This window comes from Orbicella faveolata, unplaced genomic scaffold (assembly GCF_042242905.1).
Source record: "Orbicella faveolata isolate gen_17 unplaced genomic scaffold, um_ofav_v1 contig_27, whole genome shotgun sequence".
NCBI lineage: Eukaryota > Metazoa > Cnidaria > Anthozoa > Scleractinia > Merulinidae > Orbicella > Orbicella faveolata.
This window is the reverse complement of record NW_028301555.1, coordinates 1,025,826-1,041,488: the sequence shown is the minus strand read 5'-3', so window position 1 is coordinate 1,041,488 and position 15,663 is coordinate 1,025,826. Positions and strand designations below refer to the sequence as shown.

Genomic DNA, 15,663 nt, shown 5'->3' with positions numbered 1-15,663 from the left:
GTATGACTGGGAATTTTTGGGAACAGCTAAAACACATGAAATATTGTGTTTGAAATTTCTATAAATTTCCCAAAATGTCAAAATTAAAGATGAACTCAGTGCATGAATCAGTTTCTGTGAATTAGTAAAAATCAACAGGATCATTTCCCTGGAGTTCCATACCTTTTTATTGTTGTCAAGCTCCAAGGTAATTATTTCCAAACAAATGTTACTACATTAATTCCAGTTTAAGTCTGACAACTCAACATAAAACTATAGCACTCATAACATTGCTTTTTAGATCCAACCTGATTTGTTAATGTATATGTGCCCGTATGGACCCTTAAATCAAACACCCAGAGTTTAACTGATAGAAAAGTGGATGCTCTCAGATCTGATAAATAGATTAGGCAAAAAATTCCTGTCAGCATAAATGTATATATATTATTTACAATTCCAATAAAACCAAAAGTATATATATGCATGTATATATTTAATATAATTGTAGATTCACACACATACCCATCACAGCCCACTGTTGAACAATTTTTGACTTGATCCTTTATGACTTTAGGAAAAAGAGGAAGACATCTCTCACAGATGTCAGAAATGAAAAGCTCACAGTTTCCACACGCTTGCTGTACAAAACTGTACTGTGACATTCTCTGGATAAATTACCCGTAGTTTCATTAAAACAAGGATATCTTTAGTAGCCTCTCATTGTCATACAATGTCTTGAAATTAAGGCCAGAATAGCCATACAGGCATATTCTTTGGCAGAAAATGTTCTTTTCTTGTGAACAATTAGTTTCACTTTCATCAGGGGAGTCCAGTGAATGGCCGTCAGTGTCAGAGTTCTCAATTTCTTCAGAGGAGTCAGAACTAGAAACTTCAACATCATTATCTGAATCACTGTCTGTGGACAAATCTGAGTTGTTGTGTGTATTACATCAATTGGTATTTCTGTAGTCTTTTCAGGTACAGTGTATAGGCAACTCAATTTCATCAAATGCTTCTGTGAAGCTTCAATTCTTGCATAAAGGTTGACTCCATAGTCCATCAAAGTCATCCACAACATTTCTGTCAATAGCCATCTCACTCAGGCGAGCCGAAAACTCTGAGGTGTTCTGTTCATGGTGCTGGAAATGATCTCCAGGAAAAAGTGATGCAAGAGAGAGAGAGATGACATCAACTGGCCTGGGAAGACTGCTTTAAGCAATTTATGTGGTCAAATCTTGTAGATTTTGGTATGGGTATAGTGGGATCATCAATATGTTTCTTGTATTTCCTTGTCCTCGCGGTCACTTTAATTCATGACACAACAAAATCAAAAGAATAAAAAAGATTATGAGTCAGTGGGAAACAAATAAATAACTGACATAAATAAATGACAAATAAAAAAAAACCTACATCTTGATGTATTGAAAAGACTATAGATCTCATATAATGTTAATCCTTATAAATAATTCAAAGGAAAAAATGATAAGCATTGCAAATTTCTACTTGCTGCATCGTGCTGACTGGGTGTTGAAACACGTGGGCTCTCAAAATAGATTTGGTGCACTTACAACAAGCTTAAGAACGAGAAATTGACACTTCGCTACTTACGTGACTATGGCTATTCGGCTGCGCGTTTTTGGATGTTATCACGTTGTATTATAAAGGAAGACCTGTGTTTTGTTTACATGTTTTGTATCTCAGAGAGATAGGATGAGGGGAAGTGAAATACTATGTACAATGCTTACCTCAACAAAAATTTCTTTCTGTGATTCGGCCCAAGTAACGTAATCAATGGCACTGAGGAGTGTTGATCTTTCAATCTTGTCTGCTGGCGGTGTGGGTTGTGTATGCTCGAGAAGTTGCGAAGCGACATGGTTGAAGACATGGAGTGCGGCAGCTACGCGCAGAATTACGTCGATCTTTTTTGTCTTTGGCGGGGTCCTGCCTTCTGTAATGGCTTCATTGACTTCTGCAATGAACTCTTCATTGAGACCGTTGACAGTGTCATTTGCCTCTTGCGTCAGTGTGTAGCTTGAGCGCGATGTATGCAATCTAGCGATTTCTATGAATATATCTTCACAATTTGAAAGGGCACTTTCCTTTAATGCTTCCACTGCTTGGTTCGTTTCTTGTGGGGATGGCCTGAGGCATTTTGGAAATGTTATTAAAAATCGGTCAATAAGACCGTGTCCCTGGTCTAATAGCGTGACAAGGCGGGCGGCAAACGGAACTTGTGTAGCACCAAGTATGGAAAAAGGCGTGTTTGATGCAATCTCGCGCGTTCTTTCTGTGGCGTACCTGTATGAAGCTTCCTCTCCAGAAAATAGCTGACACAGAACTTGCACGTCTCCAGTGGCGTTCTCTTCGTCGGACTTCAGTAATTTAAATAAGACATCGTAAATCTCACCGGACAAGAGGAATCCCTTTTTGTTGTCAGCGATTGTCTTTATAAGTCCTGAGGATGTGCACTTTTGAATTACTGGAGATGAGGAATCTGTTTCCCTGACCACTGCAACCATCGGAAAAACAGCACATTCTTTAATGGCTTGTGATTTCCCTGTCGTCGGTGGACCAACGAAGATTGAATAGATGTTTAGAGGCATCTCTTGTGTGCCAGTGACAAGTGTACTTGCTGATCCAGCAATGAAAGTTGTCGTGGTGATAAGACTTGTGGATACGTATCCTGGATTAGTGCTCAAGGAATGAGACTTGTTGACGATGAAGTTCCAAACATTAGGCAGAGAAAGTTTTTCGAACGGATCCGGGAGCGCGATTAAACGTTTTTGAAGTAGTGCCCAGGTGCTGTCTGGTTGTTTTCGCAACTTCGCAAGACGAGAAGAAGACATCTTTACAAGATCAAGTAGTTGTTAGTATTGCCAGTGCAGCTTGACTATGGGCGAGAGAACGTTGTGTAGGATTTATTTGTCGGCATGTTAGCGTATCATTTGCTTTGTTGTTTCTATTGTTGAAACGCTATAGGGGCTTTATTGTGTCATAAATGTGCGAAACATGTCATTTTTTTTTTTTTTGACACCAAAAATGAAAAATTGTTGATAATTACAGATAATGAATTTGAAAACATAAAGAGGAATTAGAGTAAAAAGGTATGGAAACAAGGTCATATTTATATGTTTTATTTGTAGGAGGTTTCCGTGCTATTGAATTACCGAGGTGCGATAAAGTTAAAGAGAAAGTTGAATTGTATAAGAACGTACGTTTAATAATATTACCGTGAGTTCGTGTGGGGGTAAATGAATATAACAAAAGGAAAGCTATCTAAACCATAAAATATTGTCTTTGGTTGTTTGACTGGGCTGATTTCAATTATTGTTACAGCGCAAAGTTATTGTTTGGGTTTTGCCTGTGCCCAGTGGGATTGGTGGTATTGTTTGTTGATGAAGAATAATAGAAGCTGTAACAAATGTCTTCTCTTATGACAAAGCGTGCGAAGATATTGTAGGTGTAATAAACAGAAAGCGGAAGGAATATTATTGATCATTTGTTGTAAATTTTGCATATGAAAAATAGGATAAGGACATCTTTTAATGCGCTATACGTTTATCAGATGTCTTATAACAAAGCGTGTGAAGTTATTGTCGGTGTAAGAAACAGAAAGCGAATGGAAATATTAATGGTCATTTGTTGTCAATTTGCATTCGGAAAACAGGGTAAGGACATTTTGTAATGCGTTGCACGTTTATCAGAAGCGTAAAGAGAAAATTGGAAGAAAATGTACTCTGTGACTCATAAAAGAAAAATAGGAATACAAGTTGGGTGCGCGGCCGTTGAGCGTAAAGAAATAGGTGTACAATGTTCACATTCTATAGGAAGTTATGGAAGGCGTAATAACGAAACTGGTTTCTTGACGTATGATGAACTGCTTCGAAATCACCTTTGGACGAAAGACTACACCATTGAATGGTTAAAAAAAGAAAAGCTTCTTGCGACAAATCGTATATGTGACATTTGCTGTTCCGAAATGAAGCTTCGAGAGTGCAGTGACCGTTCTGATGGTTATGTTTGGGAATGCAGGAGGCAAATTGGACGAAAAAGGCACAGAACAGAAAAGAGCATCAGAGAAGGAAGCTGGTTTGAACAGTCCAACCTGTCCATAGAAGAGGTTATAAAATTTACGTACTGGTGGAGCCAAGGATTAGAGCAATGGCAAATTAAACAGCAACTTGGCCTTGGCTCCCACACTGCAGTGGACTGGGACATGTTTTGTCGCGAACTTTGTGAAGTGACACTGTTTGAAAACCGAGAGAAACTTGGAGGACCTGGAAAAGTTGTACAAATAGACGAATCGAAGATTGGAAAGAGAAAGTATCATCGCGGGCATGTAGTGGAGGGACAGTGGGTTTTCGGCGGAATCGAAGAGGAATCGAGAAAGTGCTTCATTGTATGCGTGGAAGACAGGACTGAAGGACATTATTGAAGCATGTACAAGAATGGATTGAACCAGGCACCACCATAGTGAGCGACTGCTGGAAAGCGTATGTGAACCTAGATAAGTACGGATACATTCACAAAACTGTAAACCACTCTGTAGAGTTCGTTAGTCCTGAGGGTTATGACACAAATAAACAGGAAGGACACTGGAGGCAGATGAAAGTGAACCTTCCTACGCATGGAAGGAAGAAAGAACATTATTCGTCATATCTGGCCGAATTTATTTGGCGGTATGTTAACCGTGGAAAAGATTTGTTTATCGTATTTCTGAAGGATGTTGCACGTGTTTACAAATTAGAATAGTTGGACACGAAAGTTTGCTTTGAACTAGTATTTCTGATAGTATTTCTGACTAAACGATAAGTGTAATGGTAAAATTGTATTTCTGACAGAACGATCAGAGTAATCTTTTGTTTTATAACCGTTGAACTAGAATTTGTGACTAAAGGATAAGTGTAATGGTAAAATAGTATTTCTGACAGAACTATTAGAGTAGTGTTCTGTTTTTTAATCCGCGAAGTTCATATCCGCGTATCCACTCCTATTGCTCATAGCTTCGTCCCCAGGGTCTCTCTTCTTTCCATCCTCGTATCCGCGTATCCGCGTATCCGCGTATCCAGTCAATTTTGGGGGTTAGCTTTGAAGTGGCAGGGTATTCTGCAGTTAAGCCGGAGTTGCTTTAGTTTCGCCTGTAGCATAGCTTCCTCATCGACGGTAATGTCGCTTGCAACATGGGCTTGATCGGCTGCTGCGCTGGTGAGTTCGTTTTCCGCGCCTGATGACTCCTGCAAAATTTTCAGAGCTGGTTGACGCCTCGGTAGCTGGGAGGCCTTGCGTACCCGGGCAGTGAGGTCCAGGCAGACCACAAATGTGGATGCTGTGGGGAATCTTGCATGCCGCGCATGTAATGATTCGTTTGTCCTCTTCTTTCTGGTCTGCCATACTTGTTATCAAGGAGCGTTCGAGGATCACAACGAATCGGTAAAACTGCCAAAATGCCAATAGTGCTTGCGATTGCTGGCTATTGCATACAGTGAATACTAAGAGTATAATGCACGCTGAATATACTAGTGTGATTGCACTTTTACCAGCAGCCAGTGATTAAGTATCTATCGAACTTAGGTACGTGTACAGATATAGGTACATGCGGTGAAATTTCGATTACAAAATCGTTGTGCAATGAGGCTGACTGAGTCCCAGTATACACGTTTGTAATTTAGACAGGCCTCAGGTAGGATGCCGATGCCTTCCCTCAAGTAAGGGTATAAATTCATTTCATTGCACACGGAGGATAAAATAAAATAAGATTAGCACCATAAGTTCCAGGGCTGTGCTCTAGAGGTGCCCGGGTCCCACAGGCCACTAACGTTGGCCTTTGGGCAACTGGAAAAACTTACTTTTTTCAAATAAGCTTAAGTGCTGTGCACCCAGGATTTCATTTCCTTTGATCACAGCCTTGATAACCGTAGGTGCATGTACATCTATTTTCAATAGCATTCTATCCAGAAGGGAAGAGAAATACTCCTATTCATTTCATGCAACAGACACAGAGTTATGGTGTAAGTGTTGGCCGCACTGGCCACTACATACTGTAGCTGAATGTTCACAGGCGTTGCATGATGCTATTGATTACTGAGATTCACATCGTGTCTCTTACTTGGTTGGTTCTCACTTACATTGTGTATAATAAATTCAAAGCCAAGCGACAATAAATTCAAAACATTTGTGAAGGTATACATGTACATGCATGTACCTAGTCTTATTAAGTACATCATGTAACTTCTCTACTTTCTATCAATTCCCTTTAGGAAGTGAGAACTTATATCAAGAGATGACCTTCTTCTGCCATGACGATCTCTTTATGACCTGGTGGACTTTACATTTCATTCAAAATATGAAGTGGCTGGACTGAAGAAACATCCCATGTAAGTTTTGAGACCTTTTGATGCTTTTCTTGTGCAATTCAAGACAATTTGCGCCCTCGTCCGCTATCACATGATAGAAATCTCAAGCTCATAAACTAATTGTTTAATATAAGACTTTCAACACTTCCTGTGTGTGAAATTTTTATAGAGTGGATTTCCAATACAAGTTAAAGATTTAAGCTCAACTTTTACAAATTTCGATCCCCACATGTATAATATCATGCCACAGGGTTCAGTGGGCAATGAAGTGTGGCTTGGGCCATGACCCAAGAACATTTGATTTTCTTGCCTACAGTATGTTAAATACTATACCTGTACATTTTATACTTGATTACACAACTGAAAGTTCAAGCAAAAATATTAAAATTTCTTATTATAATGATAGTAATAAAAGTGAACATTACATGTACTTGGTTAACAACTCACCTGGAGGCCCTTTTAATAGTTAGAATAATAATAATAATAATGATAATAATTACTTATAATGATAATAATAATAATAATTACTAATAATGATAATAATAATGAAGACGTTGTTTAAGGAGGGTTAACAGTTAATAGCCAAAGTCTAATAAACTTGTGGCCCTCGGAAAATAAAAAAAAACATACTGAAAAATGAACAATACTATGAATACAAATATATAATATAACAAAGATGAAAAACCTAAAGTTATGGGAGATGCGAATAGTTGAATAATAATAATATTAGAAACTTCCGTTTAATATAGATATAAATAGATACAAAAGCTAAATCCTAAAATTGTCTAAATGTTGCTGCGCTGCAAAGATCGTTTTAAATAAATGAGTTTTCAAGGACTTATCAGAGTCTGATTTTCTGGTATTTAGAGGCACATTACTCCAAAGTCTTGCTGCTGATAAAGTAAAAGAACGTCGTCCTCCAGTCTCACACCTTTACAGTCTGTATTGTTTTAAGTGTTATGTGTATGACACGTGAATAATAACAAACTTTTTTATTTATTATTTTCTATTATCTACCAGAGAACTTAAAGAGACAGTGAAACATGTGGTCCGTGTTTCAAGAGTGTAAGTTGTACAAAATGTACAGTATACTAGTTATGCAGTGTTTTTTGAAGGGTTTACCATGGAATATCCCATGAGTCACTTGCATTTCCTTGGTTTACACACAAGATTTTTTGGTGAGTTTGTATACCAAGAAGATCATACAAGTGCCAAGTAGGATATTTCATACATGTAGTACAGGTATACCAAAGAACATGTTGCATGTAACTATTATTTTAATACCATGCCATAGGAAATACAGTGGCAAACACAATTAACTCGGCACATGCTGGGAAAGTTAGATGTATTACTGTCGAGTATACAACACCTTTACTCTATTCTGATTGGGTATATTTTTAAATAGTATGGCGCACTGTGTAAATGTACCTATCTACAGAATGTAGCATTTGTACATGTACCATGTTACTATGGGACGATTTTACATGCACACAAATTCTGTCTAATCAACATGTACATTTAGTTTACTACAAAACTGTTTCAAGAAACAGGGATTTTAAACTACCCTTTACTTGACCCATACTTCAAATATTAAATCAATTACTAGACAGTCTGAGTTTAAGCACTAACGTCACTTATTCAAGAGTTTGATTTAGGTTTACGAGAGTGCACTGTCTGCTGAAGACAACCATAAGAATTGCAGGGGATTAGATACAATAGGGTAGCATCCCAGTTCAAGTTGAGAGCGTGTCTGTATTGCGGCAATAGTCCAGTTTTGAGTTAATTGAGACTGCTGAATAAAAAGGGTCATGTGCAACATCATCTGTACAGGTATATGTACTGTGTTAGTGTCTTTGGCCATGTACAAAATTTATTACCTTTAAACTGAAGAAAACCTGAAAATAATAGTTTATTAGCTAAAATATAGAAAAACACCAAAGAGCTACATGTAATAATAAACAATAAAGAAATACTGTAAGGAAGGGATTGACACAAATTTCAAACGACGAACTTGAAAAATTTAGGTTTAACTTTTCAATGTGCAAACCGTGACATAGTGACATAGATCCCTCAATCTGAAGTGAATTATCCACAAAATACCAGCACCAAGGTGATGAAGTGTAAGATGAAACAACATGCAGAGTTGCCCTTAGTTCATGCTCTCACCCATATTTACAAATATTTCACTTCAGATGGAGACAACTGTACAGATACATCTTTAGTCTTGTTATTCAGCAGCCTTGGTTAACTTTAAAGTGGACTATTTTCCCAGGTGAACTGCATATTACCAAAACCAGAGTGAAATGGTAGTGCTCTTCTTATGTACTGGATCAGAACAACATTGAACCTGCCTGTCTTGTTTTCAGGTATTTTTCAGAAGACTCCACCCAAGAGATGCTCGATGAGTGGAGTTGTTGATGCGTCATTATGATGTTACATTTAGCAAAGCAATGTTTTACTTTTCTCTGTTTTTGCCAACAACACTCTTGCCTGAAAAGCACAACAGTGGGTTCAAGTAGGTAGTAATTTGTTTATTGATCATAAATGCCGACATCAGGGGTTTCATTAAGGGCCGGGCACTGCACAAATTAACTGGCTGTGAGGAAGATTTTGCTTACCTGGTTTGACAATCTACTAGGTAAAGTTTTCTTATAAAGAAGTTCAGTTCGAAAGGTTTCACCTGCTAAATTCTGTGATTAATATGACCGCATGAAGACTTGACACATACGTGTTCATGTACAAGACAGATTTTGTTCACCATGTTTGTTGTGCATGTTATGTGAGTGATAGACTTGTTCGTCACAATTGAATACTGCAGCAGAAATTCCATGCCACGCCCGGCAAGTATAAGTGAACAGTTGCCATATTAGTAAGCATTCCCTTTGCGATCAGTGAGCAATCAACGTTATTAGAATTTAGTGCAAATCTGTAATTTTTTTTGTTCTTCTATTTACATCCCCGTTAGGGGGAGCATCACGTATGGTCTTGGGCAATAAAGACCCAGCTACCCCCAGTTGAGTTGGTGTGTATTTAAATGGCTGATATCCAATGACCATTAATCCTGTTAAAACTCTGGAAGTACAAAAATTAAGGTACATTGTATCCAATGTTCAGTTTTGATGGAATTTTATTCAGACATCACACTACACGTACTTGTTTGCACATTACAACCACATGTACATGTTGATGATTTACATGACTATATGGCCACTGTATCTGAATTTCACCTTGCGAAAGCTACATGTACATGTACGTGTATTAGCTTATTTTACGTATTTTAGCTACTTAAAAATTTGAGAGGTAATGAAGTATTAAATACAGTATACAGTATGTATGTATGTACATATGCATGTATATAAGAGTTTTACTTACATTTGACTATGTTAAACTTACATGTACCACCATAAATTGTTTAATTTCTTTTTTCATTAGAGGGAGATTTCCAAAGACTTCTTGGGAGACCCCCATTCCAGAAGAATCTAAGCTGAAGGATGATGACCTGACAGCATTTGTAGAGTGCTTCAAGCCTGCCATCATGCTAGCAGTGTTTAATAAGAGTGGAAGCACTTGTCAGGGCAGATGAGTCATACCCGGCTGGCCACAGCCATGTTCTACCATTGCTACAGCTGGTGCTCCCTGGAATCGACCCTAATGACTTTAGGAAGGCTTTGGTGAGTGTAGATATCTGAAATAATTGAGATCAGCAGGTCAAGCTTGTGGTTTGTGAGAGGACTATATGTTATTTTTTCGGCTGAGAGGTCCATAGTGAAAAACTGTGACCGAGGTCTTTTAAGTCTGATGTTTCACATACTATGGTAAAAAGCTATTAAACATTGCACCGTAGTAATGCAATTTCTCTCTAATTATTGTTTAAGGTTGCATCCTTACATGTGTAAGTGATGGTTTGTTACCTGATCCACCAACTTGAACAATTTTTCATTTTGCTCGAAAGTTTCAAGATAGTAAGGGCCTCCTCCATGTACAGCAGGACGAGATGGATGAATTAAAACATTAATGGTGAGTATATAATTTAATCTTGTTGCCCTTCGCCAACGGAACAATTTCTACCTTCCTAAAGTTAAGTTCTTCCTTTCGCTCGCAATAATATTCTCTTTGCTGTGTTGTAAACACCTTCGTTCATAAACCAAAGAGTCGTAGTTTTGCCGTAATCTCTACGATGGAAAGTTTCAGAGAAGGATTAAGAAATAATTTTGCGCGATTAGTTCGTAAGATGTTTGTGCTGAATTTGTTTGCTATTTCCTGTTCTTCTCGTTACCCGTTGCTCTCAGGTCATACGAGCTTTGGTCGCTCCTTCGGGCCCTGGTAGCAACAGTGTAACTTGGAAATACATTTGTCTCGAGAAAAAAATTATTTTTCTCTTTATTTTCTTCTTTTTAAGCAGAAGAAATGGCTTAACGGCGAGGATGACCCGCCGAACGAAAGAAAAGACTGAAATACACGAGGAGTTAATGTTATTCAACAATGGAGATGGCAACGAGATAAGAATTTTAATTTCATAACTTTCGATTAAAATGGTGGCAATATATTGTTGTAAGGATTGCTTGACGAGGCTTTTTTTTTCTAGCAGAAAAAGTCGTAGTATTTATTTGTTTCGAACGACTGATACATATAATTCAATAGCTAACCTTCGACCGTAATTAATCTGAGATCTCGATTCTGGTAGCCACCATTTTGGTCGAAATGATTTCGGGAAATATTTTAAGTGAATAAACAACGTTGAGTTTTTACGGTGGCACTATATTTGGCAACACCATCTAAATCTTTGTGGTCAAAACGCGACAGTTTTATCTCTGGGTGGGTTGTTTTAAGGCAAAATGCGATTTAAATGGCCGGTACGACAACGAACTTCTCTCTACAACAATTAAATAAATTGTCTTGCCAGAATTCAAATTATCTTCAAACATTAAATTCTCATCGAATAAAGCTTCAAACACATAATTCAATAAAGCAGAAAAATGCCAGGACAATGAAAATTACTTTTGAAAGGAGTACGGATGGTCATCTGAATTAATCACATGAACACACGATTATATCATGAAATTATCTGCAAACATGTTCAACAATCTGAAACACACTCTAAAACGAGTATCAAGACTCTCGCCAAAAACGTCGTTTGCAAATAACAACGCAGATTTCTAAAGAAATACGAAGATTCCGAGGTATTCCAAAGATGGCCGACGATAAAACTCTGGAGATCACTCGAAGATCTGCGAAGACTTCCGAAGATTTCCCAAAGGTAACGAAAGTTTTGTTAATTCGGAAGGCTAAAAGTTCAAAGATTACAAACTGCATTCCAAAATCATGTGATCTCGGAGATAGTCATCTTTCGCTGTAAATCGAAGCGTTACTTACGTTAAATATCTTCAGGTTATTGAACATACTACACAACTCTCAATTTTTTCAAGTGCCACCTTAACAACAGATCAGCGGTTGTTTATTCTCTAGATATTGAAAGTTTACATTTCTAAGATCAATATCTGGTTTACAAAAGGTGTTTCAAAAAGGGAAAAGCAGAGAAGTATAGCGAGAACGATAAACAAAATCGACTAGGAGATATTTTCTTGATGTGCTACCAAATTCTCAGAACTACAATGAAGACCAACTGAGGCAATCGTTACCCTCCGTAAATACAGTAGTTTTTGTACACATGTACGTGTAGTTCCAAAGATTCTTGTCGTGTGTATGATTTATTTCACATAGAGGCATAATATTTATCATCTCATGGTTTTCCTTTGTTTTGCAAAATGATAATGAACAGCGGTTACATTAAGGGCCGGGTACCAGACAAATTGACCCACTGTGAAGAGAACTTTGCCCGGCTACTTCACCGATAATTTATATAGTAATGTTGTTGCCCTATGCTGTTTCCCCGAGACTAACAGTCATCTAAAAAAATAAGCTTATTTCAAGTCATACAAAACACGATTTTGCCGGTAAAAGTACACATTATCTCTGTTGTATCTTCAAATTGGCCTGCAATTTCGCCCAATGATGCTTTGCAGAAACATGTTATGCACAAAAACCCACTTGAAAAGTGTCAAAATTATGCGGCAAATAACTCAATAATTTTCTGCTCCCGCAAAGAAAAGGTCCAGAAGTAGGTGGAGTTTCATGCAAAATAAACGTTGGGGCGCGACACATTGAAAGGGTGTTATTTACTTTGTGTCAAAGTAGCACTGTGAAGTGAGAAGTAAAAAGTTTTTCGTAGATAATCTTGCTTAGGAGAAGTGAATTATTTACATATTCATTTACATTAACAGGAAACTTCAACCTAGGAGCCTGTTTTGATTAGTACAGTCTTCTTGTTCAAAACCTTTTACTTGCACAATAAAATATTAAATGTACTTCCACATTTCCCTGCAAGAGTTAATGGTTTGAAATTAACCGTGAAATCCAATTACTGCGAAACTTGCCAGTTCATGGTTCGTTGCTATTTAGATTTAAAGCGAAATTAACATAATAGAGCGTTTTCATTGTCACGCAGTAAAAAATAAAATAAAAAACCATGCAGTGGATAACGTCAAGAAATTGTCATATTACAGAAAATAAATAAAGACATTTCTCCAAGTTTAAGGTGTGTGCGTTGTCCCAAAGTTGAGATACTTTATTCGTGGAAACGTTCTGCACAAATTTACAGAGCCTAGTATGGAGCCACCATGTTGGTGTTCCTCTGTGGTACACCAATATGACGGCCAGAAAATAGTGTTAACATCTGGAACTTTCTTTGGTTAACTTACAATGATTATCTGCACTGAACAAATAAACAGTTAAACAAGTACTTTTCCAAATACGACAATGTCTTAAATAGCTAAAAATCACGAGATAAATACATATTTTTCGACAAACTTTATGTCACGCACCGCCATACATGTAACTTTGAAATTCAAAATGCGCTGGTCTCCAAATGAAGGGCGCTATTCAGCTGGAAAGTTGTAAACAGATATAACTTTAATACCTCTTATGCTTGATGAGAAAAACTTTGGTGGCTCTTTAGTTTTGGATTTAAGAATTTGATGATGTCACGTGAAAATGCTCTATAATTTCGAAAATATACTTGAAAATGTTCTTTTTTTCTGTCTATAAAGTGTGAAAGGCTAGAAATTAAGCGACAAAATTATTGATAGTCATCTCAATTGGTTTGGTGTTTTCACTGGTTTCCCAGCACATGACCAAGTTCGAGTCTCAAGTTTCATTTTTCTATAAACAGCAGACAAAAAATATAACCTGTTTGCACCAAATAAAGAATAGTATCACGCTCAGGTTCATCTTTCTCCTGGACATTGAAACCTTTATTCTGAGTTATTAATTCGCTTTTAAAATGATGGAAAGAAGGAAACTCGTACATCACAAAAGTCAATCCAGAACGCTGTTCGCATGGTTTGCTAACGGTACATTTTTCACCATTCACTGTATTTAAAAAAAAAAAAACAGAGAATTTAAAAATTCTTGCAAGCATCTGTGCAAGCCTAGAATTTCAAAATTTTCTGCTCCCTACCTTTGCAAGGCCCATCGGGCCTTACATTTTTTCTGCCTGGCTGTCATAGTCTAATGTCCACCAGCTAAAAATCTTATTGAAACCCCTGATAATGAATTTTAAAGAAAGAAAAATAAAGAAAACAAAATAATTCTAAACATTTCAGCAAAAAATCCTGAGTTGAGTTGTCTTTGCATTGAGTACAATGTCCTATAATTTTCGGTTTGCAGTTTCCCTAGTTCCTGACATAAGGCAGCTTATACATCACTTACAAAATTAAGTCGTATTCCCCAATCTGGAAAATGGTCCACTGTAAACACTAACACAAATTATTTTATCGACAGAATCTATCTTTAAAACACTGTGCTAAAATTTAGCGTTAAAAAATATACACAACTATTTGCTCTTGGACACTATTTGCTCTGAAGACCAGCCTAATGATCTAGTAGCTTATGTACTGACTGTGGTACGTAGTGTTAATGTTATTGCCATGTGCTCGAATTTACCCTCTAAAAACGCTTCCTTACGCTGCAAGTTAGTTTTCAGTATAAAGGAGTAAATTTTGCTAATGATAGTATAAGAACAAGCCACAGAGAGAGCAAATAAAAACAGAAAAAACGCCAAAATGTCTTACCCTGGAAGACACAATACCCGCCATCTTTTCGAAGGAATCATACTTTTGAACACGTGATCTTAGATTGTGCTTTTAGTGTATGATGGGATACATCCTCGTTCCCAGGCTCTCTCCCCTCTGCCTCACATCACGGGAGTGCCAAGCTCACGTCTCGAGAAAAGCGAAATATAAATTAAGGTTACCTCCCATTAGCAATCTCAAAAAGTTGCCTGTGGAAAAACTCGCAAATTAGATTTTTTATCGTAAACTGCATTTATTAAGGGTGGTGTCACGACAAAACCAGGGGAACCAGGCAGGAGGTGACACAGCTCAATTCACCGATTTCGCTCAAACTTGGCACAAATGTTGGGTTTGGGGAGTGAATGATTGGGCACAGAAAAGTGGGTCAAAATATTTTATTCCCTTCAAGTTAAGGGGACCCCCTGCAAAAATGGCCATTTGTCCCTAATGTAATTCCTGCATATTATTCTAACATGGATAGTGAGAGCAATTATTTTTTCTGTGCTGGCGTATTGTTTACATAGAACGTTACGATTTATGGCCATTTCATGAACATCCACTAAAACACTAACGCCATTTCTCTGTCTCAACCCAACTCAAAATCAACAACAAATATCTAGCTAAGCATCTTCCTATCGATTACGGGTCATTACAAGTAAACATTCGGCGAAAAGAAGCACTTGAGAAACTTCTTCCCGAGTCGAGTCTGAACTGACGCGGTGTTAGGTTACGTGAGGAGCCGTGACAAATTTGAACGCTTTACAAGGGAAAGTATGGGGAACGTAATACGGTCGATTTAGAACGCTAAATATTCCGAAATATGAACATTTTACACGCAAGACTTATAAAACTTACTCATTTCCTGTGTGTCCGTTGTGATTTTTGGTGATCTCTGCCGTTTTAGGCTTTCTTTGCCATCACTGTTATTCCCTTCTCCGATATATGTCGTGAGAAATAAGATGTTGATCTGACTATAAGGTGAAGACTGAAGTAGTTGTCGCAACGGATGCATCGAGCGGTTTACTAAAGACCGTGTTTTCGTTTTTACTTTTTTCTTCAACTCTACTTTTTTGCTGCCAGTAACTTTTAGAAACACTGATAAAGCAGTGAAAAACAAGTCATTATTTCTTTGGCTTAAACATGAGGAAGGGAAGTCATGATATGAAAGCTAATTATAGTGATGATCACTTCATATGTTAACC

The 15,663-nt window shown here is 37.5% G+C and overlaps 1 protein-coding gene, 1 long non-coding RNA gene and 1 pseudogene across 5 annotated transcripts; 2 read left to right on the top strand and 1 right to left on the bottom strand.

The window, feature by feature from the left end:
• Positions 1–2,970: 2,970 nt before the first annotated feature.
• On the top strand, positions 2,971–4,918 carry LOC149107069 (uncharacterized; annotated as a pseudogene).
• A 62-nt stretch (positions 4,919–4,980) lies between these two features.
• On the top strand, positions 4,981–10,059 carry LOC110044502 (proteasome activator complex subunit 4-like). Of its 3 annotated transcripts, XM_089296734.1 has the most exons (6): positions 4,981–5,409; positions 6,237–6,353; positions 7,353–7,397; positions 8,699–8,847; positions 9,298–9,424; positions 9,765–10,059. In XM_089296734.1, the coding sequence occupies exons 5-6, from the start codon at positions 9,381–9,383 to the stop codon at positions 9,913–9,915; spliced, it is 195 nt and encodes a 64-aa protein (XP_089152860.1). In that variant the 5' UTR covers positions 4,981–5,409; positions 6,237–6,353; positions 7,353–7,397; positions 8,699–8,847; positions 9,298–9,380; the 3' UTR covers positions 9,916–10,059. The 3 variants fall into 3 exon arrangements, with proteins under 3 accessions (XP_089152860.1, XP_089152861.1, XP_089152862.1); XM_089296735.1 differs by lacking the exon at positions 7,353–7,397 and adding an exon at positions 8,525–8,604 and having other exon boundaries at positions 8,699–9,424; XM_089296736.1 differs by lacking the exon at positions 7,353–7,397 and having other exon boundaries at positions 8,699–9,424.
• Positions 9,442–15,643, bottom strand: LOC149107068 (uncharacterized). Of its 2 annotated transcripts, XR_016209380.1 has the most exons (4): positions 15,317–15,643; positions 14,462–14,611; positions 13,849–13,933; positions 9,442–10,017 (listed from the first exon to the last, which is right to left on the bottom strand). It is a non-coding gene; the product is annotated as an uncharacterized LOC149107068 (long non-coding RNA). The 2 variants fall into 2 exon arrangements; XR_016209379.1 differs by lacking the exon at positions 9,442–10,017 and having other exon boundaries at positions 13,778–13,933; positions 15,317–15,637.
• Between the last annotated feature and the right edge of the window lie 20 nt (positions 15,644–15,663).